Source organism: Bidens hawaiensis, unplaced genomic scaffold (assembly GCF_021521415.1).
Source record: "Bidens hawaiensis isolate Kalapana, Puna unplaced genomic scaffold, B.hawaiensis_p1.1 tig00419396_1, whole genome shotgun sequence".
In the NCBI taxonomy this organism is placed as follows: Eukaryota; Viridiplantae; Streptophyta; class Magnoliopsida; order Asterales; family Asteraceae; genus Bidens; species Bidens hawaiensis.
This window is the reverse complement of record NW_027504847.1, coordinates 24,020-39,010: the sequence shown is the minus strand read 5'-3', so window position 1 is coordinate 39,010 and position 14,991 is coordinate 24,020. Positions and strand designations below refer to the sequence as shown.

At 29.6% G+C, this 14,991-nt stretch overlaps 1 protein-coding gene across 1 annotated transcript; it reads left to right on the top strand.

Moving 5' to 3' along the window:
* The first annotated feature begins 6,808 nt into the window (after nucleotides 1-6,808).
* Nucleotides 6,809-8,575, top strand: LOC143608546 (bidirectional sugar transporter SWEET9-like). Its single transcript, XM_077083565.1, has 6 exons — nucleotides 6,809-6,998; nucleotides 7,157-7,193; nucleotides 7,291-7,501; nucleotides 7,603-7,764; nucleotides 7,900-8,019; nucleotides 8,102-8,575. Exons 1-6 carry the CDS (start codon nucleotides 6,950-6,952, stop codon nucleotides 8,411-8,413), a joined length of 891 nt encoding a protein of 296 aa, XP_076939680.1. The 5' UTR covers nucleotides 6,809-6,949; the 3' UTR covers nucleotides 8,414-8,575.
* The last annotated feature ends 6,416 nt before the right edge of the window (nucleotides 8,576-14,991 follow it).

The window sequence follows — 14,991 nt, the reverse complement described above, 5'->3', positions numbered from 1 at the left end:
ACAAGGGATCCGAGATGTATAAATACATGTATATCACTTCCATTTGTTAATAAAACAAAATAGTTAGAAGGTAAGATTATAAATGAAAGAAAGAGAAAAAATTCCCAAAAAAAGGAATACAGAGATGAGAATTGAGAATGGGTTGGGAGAGGTTTTTAGAACATCTTATAATATATATAAACTAAAACCAAAAAATCCTATGTGTCGCGATGTGGTCGCTCCCCCTTTTTTTGGAGTCACTAGATTTGCTTGATTTTAAATAGAGGCTTTTCATGCATTTGACCCGAATTCATGGGTATGAGTCTTACCAAACCCAGATATTCCTTAAACGGGTTATAACATCTCATTAAATAAAAAAATATTCTCACCAAATTATTCATGTAAAAATCCTATAAAATAGGATATACTAAAAAATAATATCTTATTTATTTTAAAAAAGATATATATATATATTATTTAAATTAAAAAACCAATTTGATAGTAAAAAAAATAAACGGGTCTTGGGTCTCATTAAACCATAAGTATATTATTAACTTTCACTTTCATAAATATATTAAAAGAAATAAACGGGTCTTGGGTCTCATTAAAACCATATAGCTTTTAAATCGGGTTATAACATCTCATTTATTTGTCAAACAATTTATCATCAAGCCATAAGTATATTATTAACTTTCATACACTAAAAAAATATAAATACAAAAAAATAGATAAGTATTAAAACAAATAATATAAAACAACCCCCGTAATACGGGGGATAAAAACTAGTGATGTATAAATTAAAAAAATTATGTTTTTTAGTTAAATTTTAAAGATGAAAACAGATAACCCATTAAGAATGCTCTAACTAACTATATGTAAAGAGCTAAAAGAATAAACTAACATGAACATAGTCCGACTAGAAACGCTAGAGGAAGTAAAGAGAGAATTATATACTTATATTAATTACCTTATGTATCCTACGTAGAACAATAAATACATAGTCTATGTAACCTACTTGTGTATCAAAGTAAAATAGTAAGTATATGAATATCTTAAATTTACATATATATGATATAAGTATCAGAAAACTAAATTATTTTGATAACAAAAGGATGAAATTTAAATATTTTAACTTCTTTATCAATAGTTCATAATTTTAAATTATGTGTCTTACGTACACATGTGTATTTTGCACATTTAAAGAAAACAATCAAACTAATTTGTTTATATACGTTTTAAAATTTTGTGCTAATTACATACACATTCTTCCTAGATTCTTCTATGCATATATATGGAAGACTACCAAGTGAGAAGGTCAAAGGGAATGTATGAAAGTACAATTTAGAAATACTATTTAAAACTAATTAACTTAATAAACTAATAAAACAAATCAAGTTGAAAAGATTCATCAAAAAGTAAAAACAAACTGCTTTTGAACGTGTCATACACCATATAAACCTAAAATAGCCACATTTATCTCTTCACCTCTAAAAAATCACTTTATAGACTTGCACTTCAAGAAACCTCCCATTATGTTATTTTTATTAGTTGATCATTTAAAGAGTTTGAAGTATGTATGATTTAAACAACACAGAACAAAGAAAGATTCGCATGCATATGTACTACCGTAGCAAAGTGATAACAACCTCAAGCATTCATTTCTTTATTTAAGAAAAGATTTTTTTTTATCAAATAATTAATAATTAATAACACAGAGAAATTCTTATTTTTCCAAACTTAACAATAATTAAGACCAATACTGACTGAACGAGCTGATTTTTTGATGAGTGGTTGTTCATGAACCGGTCGAGAATCTTTTTTTTTTCTTTTACAATATTTTTTTAGGTTATAAGTTTTTAACGTGGATCCCTCATATACATTTAAATTTTAATGTATTTGTGAATTAATTAGGAAGATGTTGGTGTTGGATTTCTTTGTAGTATACTTGAACTCTCCATTGCAAAAAAATATGTATTCCTCATTGTTTTTTTGTGCTAAATGATAGTATATTGTTTTATTCTTTTACATACAAACACCCTAAAAATATACTATTAATTTTAATGTAATATGTATTTTTTTTAAAATAGTATTTTAACACAGTCTGATTTCTTGGTCTGATTTAGTCTGTCTAGCGAGTGAATAAGTAGCATGGCATGTTTGATGAGAGCGTAATACATATCTCCCTAGGAGTATTTATAAAGAGTAGCTAGGTGGTGACCTCTGCTAACAGAAGATAGAGGTTAATTAGTAGCAACTAAGTTGCTATTTACATAGGCCAATTATCAATAGTAATTGATTATAAGTTCCTATAGTAACTAAGTGTTTAAGTTTTTAATAGTATAAGACAATCATTAGTCATAACTAAGATCAACTGAAACCAACAATATGAAAGTTTTGATAATTGTCAGTTATTAACTGAATTATCAAACTGACACACTGTTTCACAAAACATTGTGATTTTTTGTTACCTATAAAACGTAAGTCTGTTTTGGGTAACAATGGCAACAAACATATACATAGTGGTTCTTGGTTTTCCTAAATTATTCAATTGAGAATTTAAATACAATGTCAAACTACTTCAATCTGAAAATGATATCACGAGTTAGAAATATTATAAGAAAAATTTAGCTACTACAAACTTCGCTCACCAACTTCACATTCTACCGAATGCAAAATCCGAGGGTCGTACAATCATCTATCAAATTATTTGATCTTGACCACCAGTGAATGACGTACCAATTTAAAACACTAGGGCAAAACATTTGTGCTTTGTTCATATATGAAATAGTTTCAAATGAATGATATGCATTGTATATAGAAAAAGTTCAAGTGTAAAACTACAATAATTCATTGTCGTGTCTATTTTTATAAAATGGACCTACCACATATGCAAAAATGCAGGATTTTAATTTGTTCGAGTTGTTCATATAAATAATTAAATAAAGACTGTATATATGAGTACATGCGTAATGAATTAAACCTCAAGATTCGATTGCGTGCTTATTTTACTATTGTACATATGATTGGAAAATGTTGAAATCTTGTGTTACTATATATACACACATGGCATCCTCAAGAGTTATGAATATTTATGTAGACAAAAACAGCTACAATCATTAGGTGCCAATAATTATATAACGTTAACGTTTGTAGTTGCTACGTAGGACAAGTAATGATTTATATCAATTATGGTATGTATACATATCGATCCTCATTACTTTTGAAACTCTTGATTTTTAGAGGTTAATTTCTTGAAAGAAGCAATTTCGTATAATAGTAACCAAATTTTAAAAGTGGTTTAATTAGGTAACTGAAGTTTAAAAAGTATTTTAATAAAGTCATTCAACTTTGGTATTTTTTTAAATTAATAGTTTTAACATGTTTTTTTAGTATTTTTTTTCTTTTTTGTTTAACATAAGAATTCTTTTTTTATTTTTTTAAGTTAAAGTTTACATCAATAGAAAAATAAGGGTCACTTTTGTTAATGATTATTCAATATTTGCATACATAATCACTACTCTTATTACTATTTTATACTATCAATATTATTATCATAAACATTACACAATTAAGATGGTCATTTTGCAATCAATTTCTATTATTGTTTAAACCTTGGTCGATCACACCTGATTTTTAAGACCACTCTTTGTGACCGAAGTATGTTTGAGATCAATATTGGCGTCTGAAATTTCAATCTCGGTTATTTATACAGTACTACAAGATATGAGGCATGTCTCGAAAAGACCTATCTCGATGACACCATGTCAACATACGATATAGCCAAGGCTAACTCGAGTACTTGTCATCGAGATAGGGTACCCCAAACATTCGTTAGCTACCTTGTTTCGATGACATGTACACGAGACAAGGTTAATCGGGTCTTTTGATGTATATATATTTTTGTCCTATAAACGAGAAACTTTGTTTATTATCATTTTACTATTTGATTTCCTTTATTTAATTAACGGTGTATCTCAAAACGTGACTCAATAATTCTAGAAATGTATAAAACGTGTTAGTGAAGAAATTATCTTCAAATCATCAATGCACCGGAGCAAAGAGAGACGCAAAGATCGTTTAAATATTGATGACACACCACAAACTTATTTTGTTTTTTATGTTTAAATTTTAATTAAAAGCACATAACCAAGACAATAAAACTCGTATTGTTGACTTGTTGTGCTGACATGACAAAATTTTATTGGTCCAACTAGTCTTAAGATTAATAATATTTAAAGAAGTATTAAGGATACAGAATATTGGGTGCCACCTTGGTTAAGGAACCTTCACCCTAAAGTTTGGAGGTAATTAACAAGTTTCTTTTTAATCAAAGTTGACGATGACCTCAAAATGTGCTAGTATATTTGGAAGGCAATATGGGAGGCCATATAAGCATGTTTATATTTTAATCAAAGGGTATCATGTAATAACAATAATTTTCTACATAGGATTCTCAAAATGCATGAGCATGCAAGTATGTTTAAAACTAATAATTTTATGCTGATTTTAATTTTAATAAATATACAAAACAATATATATGTTGTTTTACAAATTAGGGTTTAGAGTCCATGCGTAGGTTATTCATCTTTTTTGGTAGCATTCTTTAGTACGATGTATTACGTTTCATAGTAAATTCTTTAGACGTATTAGTTTTTCGCAAAAGTTATCGGTTTATATGACGTTACTATTCATGAAAATTCCAATGAACATGTATAAATTTTAAACTTTCAAAAAGTTGAGTACAAATATTTATAATTTTAAGTGTTTATAAACATTACAAGGTAGATTTGTTTTTTGTTAAGTAACGTGTATTTCTGATAACCAAAACAAAAGAGTTCTTTTACTATATACATAGACTTTCATCTACTAATCATTTAGAATTTCTAGATGAAGGTAGTAGTCATCATTAATTCGTCGATGAAAGTAGTCCAAAGTCCAAACAGTAACAACGGACAGAAATTAATCTCTCTTTGTTGATATATTATAAATAACTTTTAAACTTTCTTTTACCTAAGTAATGAGTCAATATGAAAATCAACGAGAGATTTCCATTCTAATGGGGTGGTCATTCTTATCCGAAAGTTAATTTTTAGATATTATATATTTGTTAAAATAAGCACAATTCACGTCAAAAGGGTACTCTACTCGGCTACTTTTGAATGACTTTTAGATAACCCTAGCCCGTCTTTTGACTGCCTAGCTTGAAGTTTTTTACCGACTTTTAGAAATTCCTTCCCCGACTAGCCCGATTTTTGACCGCCTAGCCCGCCTCACCCGACTTTTGACCGATTTTGACCGCCTCCGACTAATCCAAGCCGACTTGAAAAAAGTCTCCAAAGTAGGGGTCCAAGGACCTACTAGTCGCCAACTAATCGGCCTTGAAATCCGACTTTTACAAAACTACATCTTGTAATAACATTCAACGTTATAAGTATAATTTTACCATTTATCATGACATAATTATATTTTTAAATCTATAATATAATAATTAAAACTATATATACATATATATACATCATCTAGTACTTTACAAAATATGAAAATACTTTTTGTTTTGGAATAACTATATGGTTTCTATAAAATATTAAAATTTAAATGTTAATAATATATGTAGTTTTGAAAATTAAAAGAATCAGTTTTACGACTGGTCTAGTTAAGCCTATTTATCGGTTGAACCGGATGGAAGTTGGGACCGGATTTTCAAACTTTTTTTCCTTAAAAATCTTACATTTTGATTCATTGGATTTTCAAAGTTACATACAAAAAATGTTGCGTGTAATCAAACGTATGAAACTCGACCAAATAACAATTCAACAATGCGCGCGATCTCATCCCGAACTGGTAACGTCCTGCAATTATCTTATTTTATACAATGCAAGTATGTATTTAATTAACTTACAAGCTGCCGAGTTTCAAACATTTCTAAAGTGGTACTATTATTACGAAAGCCATGTTGTTATTGCGTTTTACATGGTGTTGTTATAAGAGAAAAAAAAATCCGCTTACTAAGATGGATGCATATACCGTTGCCCAAGAAACCCACATAAGTACACATGTGGTCTACTCTTCTTATACAAAATTCACTTTGTACCAGCCCATGATACACACGGAGAAAAATATGTAGGGCATGTTATCATACAAAGAAGGGCCTAACGTATGAAGCATACACAATTACTTCAATGTATATCATAGCAGGTTGTCCATTTAAAAATAGTATTATTTAAAAATATAAATGGTAAATTATACTTATAACGTCGAATGTTATTATAAGATGAGAGTAACCGAAAATAGTAATCCTAATTCCTAAAGGATCTTACCGTGTATGCTTTGATTCACTTAAATAAATAAATTACTCTATTAAAAGAAAATTATGATTTTATTTCACATAACAAAACAATACTACTAGCTTAATATAAAAATTTGTAAATGATAAAGGCAAAGTCTTAAAAGCTTTTTAGTTTGAACGGTTTTGAATTCAAGTATATATTACATACGACAAAGATTAAAAAAGAAATTATCACCGTTAAAAAAAACTAAAAAGAGTAGCCAAAGAAGCAACTTTCTATCATAAAACTCATTTTGTTCTTTTAAAACTAAAAATAAAGTGTTAGGATGAAAAGCAATAGTAAGTTTTGTTTGGAATATTAATTATACATGGAGATGGAGAAATAAAAAAGCTATGTACACCTGTTAGCCAAAGAATTGTATGTGTCCACTCAATATATTAACAAGTTTTACTTCTTTCTTTCTTCTAGAGTTTTAAATCAAAAGAATATGTCTCTTGATATTAATATGTCCCACCACCCTCATCAAACCACAAAGCTTGCCCTATATATAAGCCCTCCATTTAACATTGTTGTTCACCACTAGTCAGGACAAGCTAGAGAGAGAGAGAGAGAGAAAGAAGAGAAAGTATTCTCATTCTTATTATAACCTCTTGATTAGTTGGTGATAAGTTTAAAAGAAGAAGATGACTACAGAAAGCTTTGCTCATCTTACCCTCCTATTTGGACTTCTAGGTATGTAAATCTCTCTCTCTATACACACACACATGTGTGTGTGTGTGACAATATATAAAACATTGTCATGTAAGCTATACTAAAACATATGAAACTTATCATACATAGACTTTTAATGTTATTTTTACTAACAATTTACTTCATATATATATATTTAGGTAATGCTGTATCATTCATGGTGTTTCTTGCTCCATTGTAAGTTTCTTTATATACTATAAACCATTAATTCATTTGTATTTTTCTTGATAAACATGTTCAAGTTTGGCTGATTTTTGTATTATTTAAATGGCAGACCGACGTTTTACAAAGTTTACAAAAAGAAGTCAACTGAAGGGTTTCAATCCGTACCGTACGTTGTGGGATTATTTAGTGCCATGCTTTGGATATACTATGCGTTGCTTAAGGCGAACGCAATGCTTCTTATCACCATTAATACGATTGGGTGCTTCATTCAAACATTCTACATTTGCTTCTTCCTCTTCTATGCACCAAAGAAGGCTAGGGTACGTGGCCATTAAATATTTAATCTTCTAATTTTAAATAATAAAGCCTAAGTTAAGCTTATTTATTGAAAGATGATTGACAAAAACCCTATTGTATGTAGATCGAAAGCTTGAAGTTGATCGTCTTGATGATAGTGGTTGGATTCGGGTTGATTGTTGGCCTAACTCAATTTTTTGCTTTTGGGGCCAATCGTGTGAAAATTGTTGGATGGATTTGCCTTGTATTCGCTCTTTGTGTTTTCGTTGCACCACTAGGAGTTGTGGTACGTATATACATATACATGCAAAATAAATATAAATAATAATAGTAATAATAATAATAATAATAGTAGTAGTAGTACTATTAGTAATAATATCAATAACAATCAGTATTATTTAATATTAATTAAATTTTACAGAGACAAGTTATCAAGACAAAAAGTGTGGATTACATGCCCATTTTACTCTCGGTAGCTCTCACCCTCAACGCGGTAACATGGTTCTTCTATGGCTTGCTTCTTCAAGATTTCAACATTGCGGTATGTTAAAAATAAAATTTTCTTCTGATAATTATATTAATATTTTTTGTAATTAATATCTCTTTATATAAATTTGTTACAGATCCCAAATGTACTAGGATTCACCTTTGGTGTTGTCCAAATAATTTTGTACTTTGTGTACAAAAACAAGAAGCCTATTTGCAATGAAAATGAAAAAGTGTCCGGATTGGAAATAAAGAACATTGCAACCGAAGAAAAGAAAATCCCCGAAAATAAAGACGATGAACTAATCGACGTCGTGAAGCTAAGCAAGCTAATGTGTTCGATTCCTGCTGTTGCAAAACTAAATGAGAACAACAACATCGTTGCTGATGATCATCCGATAATCGTCCAACCGCATGTGCCTAACCATGTCATTGAAGTGGCGGCATGATTCGGTTCAAAAATTGATGCATGGTTCCGTTTGGTCCGGTGTGGTCCGTTCTTGTAGATCTTTGTTATATATTGGTTCATGTTTATTCTAGCTACTTTAGGCGGCTAACTCATGTATGTTATTGTTTTGAAATAAATATTAAAATAAATCATTTGATGTTTATTTAAGAAATCTTTGTTGCTTTTCGTTTGGTTTTTTTTTTAAACAAATTTAGGAATTTTAGATAACAAGGATACCAACACGATATATAGTTATTCACTCGTTGGCATTCACAAGCAAAGTTGATGTTTTTCTCTAATATGATTTTACTATAAAAGGATAAATATGAATTGGCACCAAAAAATATAATGCAATGATTGGAAATATGCAATTTAATTACGTATGACATTCTTCATTTTATTTTCTTCTTTAAATTTCTTTTACACGTAAAAAAATATTAGCCGTTCAAAACAAATAAAAAAAAATTATTTATCATTAAGAAATATTTATGTAACAGTAACTTTAGCTCCCTAATATTAGTACAGCAGATTTTTGAATGAATCAAAAATAAATTTGAATTTTTAAGAAATATCTCCAACATTTATTAAAATAAAATAGTTGTTATACTTATTAATAATCAAATTGACAAAATAGATGGATTAGTTTTCAGTATATAAAGTAATTTGGGTTAGTTTTTAAGTCGTTAATTATGTAATTGAGCTTCAAATAATACTAAATTTCGAGGTTTAATTTTTAACCGACTACCAAAAGGCATTTAATTAGTCTAATGATATGGTGTTATAATGGGTGCTTCTTCTCTTTGAATGTCACGAGTTAAAATCCCGCATTAAGAGTAAGTGGATTTAAAATAGTAGTAATACCATGAATAGAAATTCCTAATCTCCAGAAGAAAGTCCATGAATAAAATGGTTAACAAGTAATCAAATATCTGATAAAAGTGAAACCACAATGAAAGTTGAGTTTAAAATAAAAGATGAAAATGATACTTAAGAGTAAAGATATCAAATTTGTCATGAGTTGTGGCACTCATACATGTTTGTAACTACACCCAACCCCATATTTCTTATCGTGGTAAATCGTAAACATGTATGAAATAACTGTAAGACAAAAAGTAAATTTTTTTTTGAAATACCGGTATTATTAAAAAAGCAAAACCCGGGAAAACTTACAAGTAGCAAGCCATCCAAACTAAGACTAAGAAAGAGAAAAGAAATTAAAAAAGAAAAAAAAAACTTAACCCAACAAGTTAAAGATACAATACAAGAGTAGCTTTCACTTGAATAATTGGGATGGATCAAACTCTTTTTATTTTTATTTTTTTGTTTATGTACCACAGTCCACAGGTGCCAAATTATTGGTTTTAAATCATACGATAGTAATGGTGTTTACAATGATGGTCTTTTGTACTGTCAGGATCTAACAAATTTTCATTACATTCGTGACTCAAATTGTGTCATGTGTCAGTGGCCATGAGGTTATTTAAAATATTTCATTTGGTCCATAAAAATTGGAAAAACCAAAAATAAGCTGGCAATATTATTTAGTTGATATTTATTATGTATTTTTGAATGAACAAACAATAATTTATTTAAACAATCAAATAATATAAAGAGTGGAGGCGCAATCTGTCGTCCGCTTACTTGTATCTCTATTGTAATTAGATTATTTTATATGTTTTATTATACTCTATTTCTTAATGTCCCAAATCGCCGGTTATTTATTTAAATTAACTGATGTTACAACATAATGACAGATGTCATTTCTTCCTCAAATAACATAAAGAAATAATTTAAAAAGCTTGAAATTCAAAATCGAAGACCGACATGAATGAATTTGAACCCGATATTTTGGCAGACGGTCTTCAAATTTGTCTACACGTCCGGCTTATTAGGAAGTTATTTATCATATCTTATGAGTTTCATAACCTCATAAATGAAGTAATATCTATGTTCATTTAAAGTTGTGTTTTTTCCTAGGTCTCTTGTACTAAATTCAAATACGAATTTACTACGTTCAATTCCCATATGTCTAGTTATTCAATTAGATAATAAATTCACAAGTTCCAAGTATAAATTTACTACGTTCAATTCTCATAAACGTGACATCATTATCCGGATAGTTAGATGTGAAAGCTTCTATGTAGTTTAACATATTTATTGGTCTAGTGATATGGTATTCCCGTTCACAAATGTGAAGTTGTGGGCAATGTTTTAAAAACCGGTATTTTAATTGTACCGGATTAGACTAAAAAATGGTACAACCGGTTGAACCAGGTTATACCGGGAGGTTCAACCGATTAAATAGTTTACCTTATAATTTCCTACAAATATAATTTTAATCCAACAATAACCCAAAATTAAATGAATCCTATAACAAAAAATAACTCAAAAGTTAATCCATATTAAAAAAATAATGCAAAAGTACTCAATTTAAAAAAAAAATAATCCTAAAGTTTAAACATCTGAATGTTGATTGTTGGGTTAAAACTAATTTTGAAAAAATATGGGCCGCAAATATAAAAAACTTCTCGGGCTTAAAACCGGTTTACCGGTAAAAACCGGTATTTTAGACAAAAACCGCCGGTACGATGTTCTAGCAAACCGATCAATAATACCGGACTCAAAATACCGGCTTACTGAGCGAAATTCGGTTTAACCTGTTCAACCGGCCGGTTTGAACCAGTTTTTAAAACATTGGTTGTGGGTTCAAATCATTACACGTGTAAGATAAAATACTAAAATGTGGAATTTAGTTGATTTGTCATTTCTAACCACTATCATAAACTCTAGAACCAAAGCTACAAAACTTCTTGTTTATTCAAATGTTGTTCATTTAACACATAAATTAGTATGATCCTCGAGTTATGTTAGCTTCCAAATGACTGGAATTAGACACGAAAAAATATCTGAAAGGTTGGCAACTTGATAGAATCAGGCATTTTCGGTCGACATATAATCAAGTATCTCTAAAATACCTAATTAGGTTTCATTTTGGATCATTTTTAAGCAACAAATATCTCTAAATAATATCTAGTTTTAGGTTTCCTTAAAGAAAATATGTTGTTTTCTACTTTTTCTTAACGAACTTATTGTTCTAGTTGACAAAAAATCAACGAGAAATGGTTTTGTTTTGTACTTATTTCTTTTGGAAAGTAGGTTTTAGGATGTATAATCTCTTTTCCAATGGATAAACAATCACTTAATAATAGAAAAAACATGTGAAATATGTATCTTTTTGAAAAGACATTAGGCTAGAATAATCTGAAAGAGTGTCGTGTTCTTCATTCTAATCCGAAAAAGATGATTGTAAAAAGTATAAATGAAGTTGTATGCGTATGCTGGAAAGTTGATGGAACCATGCAAAAGATAATAGGATGTTTGACAACGTACATCGAGTCAGTTTTATGATTTCAAACCTAAAAAAGGTTTAACTTTTAAAGATTAATGGTGTATGTAGAGTGGAATAAAATCACTAGTTCTTATATTCATCATTGGATAAAGTGGAAAGTAGATTTATCAAGCAATTGAGTGAGAGAATGTATGATTCTTGATGATGATGATTTACACCCGATGCGGGATTTGAAGGAGGCAGGGTGGTCGACGGCCACCTACCAGATCACCCATGAGGCTTGAATTTTTATTTTTTTTAATCTGTTTTTATACGAAAAAATGTATATTTAATGTTTAAACTCAATTACTCAACTCATTTAAGTTTATTTTTATACAAAATTTATTTGCATAACCCAAATCATAACCAAGTAAACCCATGTAAAAAAATAATTGTTTAAACCTAACAAAAAACACTTTTACTTAAGGCTCAAAATATTGTTGCCTTCAGCCAAATTTTTTTGAACGATTTTCAGAGACGACCTTGTTACATCTCCCCTTTGTGAGATGTGATTAATCTATTGATGCCAAATTACTAGATTATTGTAGATGGTCTCAGTGTTTGGCTTGCAACCATTAATGGAAACCTAGAAATAATTTGAAAAATCTCTAAAGCAGTATTCTTGCTAATGCGTTTTACAATTATAAGTTTTGTCATATTTTTTTTTCAAAAGTAGCCTTGATATTGTTTGTAAAAACTTAGAGAGGGTAATTATTTTATTTTTAGTGTGGAAAAGTGTCACAAACACCAAATCTTCAAAATCTTATTACCAAAAACAATCTCGAATTACAGAAACAACAAGAACCTACAAACTTTAACAAATCAGACTTAAAACAATACGCTTCTCGCAATCTCTAGTACAATATGTATATTGTTATCATCAACACGATGAACTCAATGAAACCTTGAGGCTGGGGTTTGTGGACAGAGATGAAAAATATCTGAATGCATACAACTATACAAGTACACAACTCATGACCAACACCTCTTTTAAGTTAACTACCAAACTCAAAACAATAATATGGGCCTGGCCCAGTCTAGCTAGAAGTCATCATCAGCTTCCTTAGCCCAAGCTAAGTTTAGTACATTTATTATATCCTCAGATTTACACAACAAACAACGTTAAAAAATTGTTAATTTTTCACAAAAAAGCACTAAAGAAACCTTTTGGCTATGCCTGTAAATGAATCAAACGAACATGAACAAAGAACAAAGACATATTCATGTTTGTTCATTTAACTTTAAACGAGTACGAACCCAAACACTTAATCCGACAAACATACATCATGTTCATTGACTTCATTCATTTAAAAAATGAACATGTTCGTGTTCGTTTATGTTTGTTCATTTAAAATCTAAAGGAACAGTTTACGAACATAAGTGAGCGTAATTGGACAAACATGTATGGACAAACGTAAACAAATACAAACAAGCAAAAACAAACATAAATGAACACAAACGAACAAATACAAAACATTAAGTAGACGATTCATCCAGAGTGTTATCCATAAATGAGAATATATGAGCATAAACGAACGTTCGCAAACATAAATGAACGAACAAATTATATGTTCATGATCGTTACGTTAATTAAATGAACACAAACTTTATGTTCATGTACGGTTCATATAAAAGGCTACTTCTAGCCAAGGACCATCTTAAATTCCATTTTTTTTTAATTTAATTTAATTTAAATTTCAAAAGTTCTCACTCTTATATAAATAATCAAATACAGAGGAAAAAGGTTTATATTAACGTAAATTATAAAATTATTAAATTAAATGGTAAATTTATATGTGTTCTTTTAGACTTTGGTAGCTTTGGTTTTAAGGCAAAACTCAGAAAACAATTTTTTTAAGACATGGATTACAATGCAAGAGTATTGGATCCATATGATGATAACGGGTTACTCCATTATCCTCAATCGGAGGCTGAACCCGATGCAACACACGAACCCGGAGACGAGGCCAGGTGCCGATTGAGTGGAGGAGTTGAGAGATGGAAGACTTGTCTACATTTATTTAAGTTAGTTGATTCTTTAGTAACTATCTAGTTGTTATCTTTTGTTGGCTTTATCTTCAAGTTTGCCGATAGATAGTCTTTTTGGACACTAAATATTATTTTGCAAAACCTCTAGTCAAGAATAATTGAGACATTTGATTGTTTCCGTTTCTGCATATGGTGTGAGATGCACATCAAGTTTGATAATATGTCATGAAGAAGTCTAATGAATATGAATGTACGATTTGCATGTATTGAATTGTGTACGAGTTAGTTGTAATAAACATGTTGCATGTATTATTATTACCCATGTGAGAATTGGTGTTGAAAACATCATAATTATGGATACGAAGCGGTTATAAGTAAATGAGAGAGAAAAATGTTAGTATTCATGAGTAAATTTGAAGAAACTATTTATACTCGATAAATTTTTAAAATTTGTTGAAAATGGTCTTGAGTGAAGGAGAGATAAAACATAATAATAAAAGTATAAAAAATATTATTTAATTAAACACAAGAGAAAATATAGTGATTTTTAATGTAAATACTAATATATATTTATAACAGAGAAATTTGGTGATGTTGATACGTGATTGATCCACATCCACTTGACAATGTGTCATTGGGCCAAGTTTTTTTATATATTTTTTTGTATTGCTTTGATAGTTATATTTCTAACTATTTTTGATATGTTTTTTTATTTGTTTTATTTTAGTTCTGATACCGACATCCCGTAACGAACATGACAAAAATTGACCTAATTTGCGTAGACTTACCACATTTTATTTTAGTTTCAGTAGCGTAATGAACGTAACGAAAACCAACCGAATGCAAATCTTTTGTTTTAGTTCTGGTTTCGTAACGAACGTGAAAAAAACCGACCGAATTTGCATAAACTCACCGCTAGAGATCCACAACGATCGGGTTTTATCAACGCTTGAGTTTTTCGACCGGCGCCACCCCATTGGTTCATCTCAATTTTTATAACGTTTTGTTTTAGTTCACGTACAATGACACACATAACAGGAACAAGAACCGACCGAATTCGCGTCAACCTACCACTTCAACACTAATGCTTGGGTTTTTTTTACCAACGTCCAGATTTATCGACCTGCCCATTGCAACGCTCATAGTAAAAAAATTAGTTTATATATGAAAATAGAGAACATGTCGCGAATGCTCTAACTTGG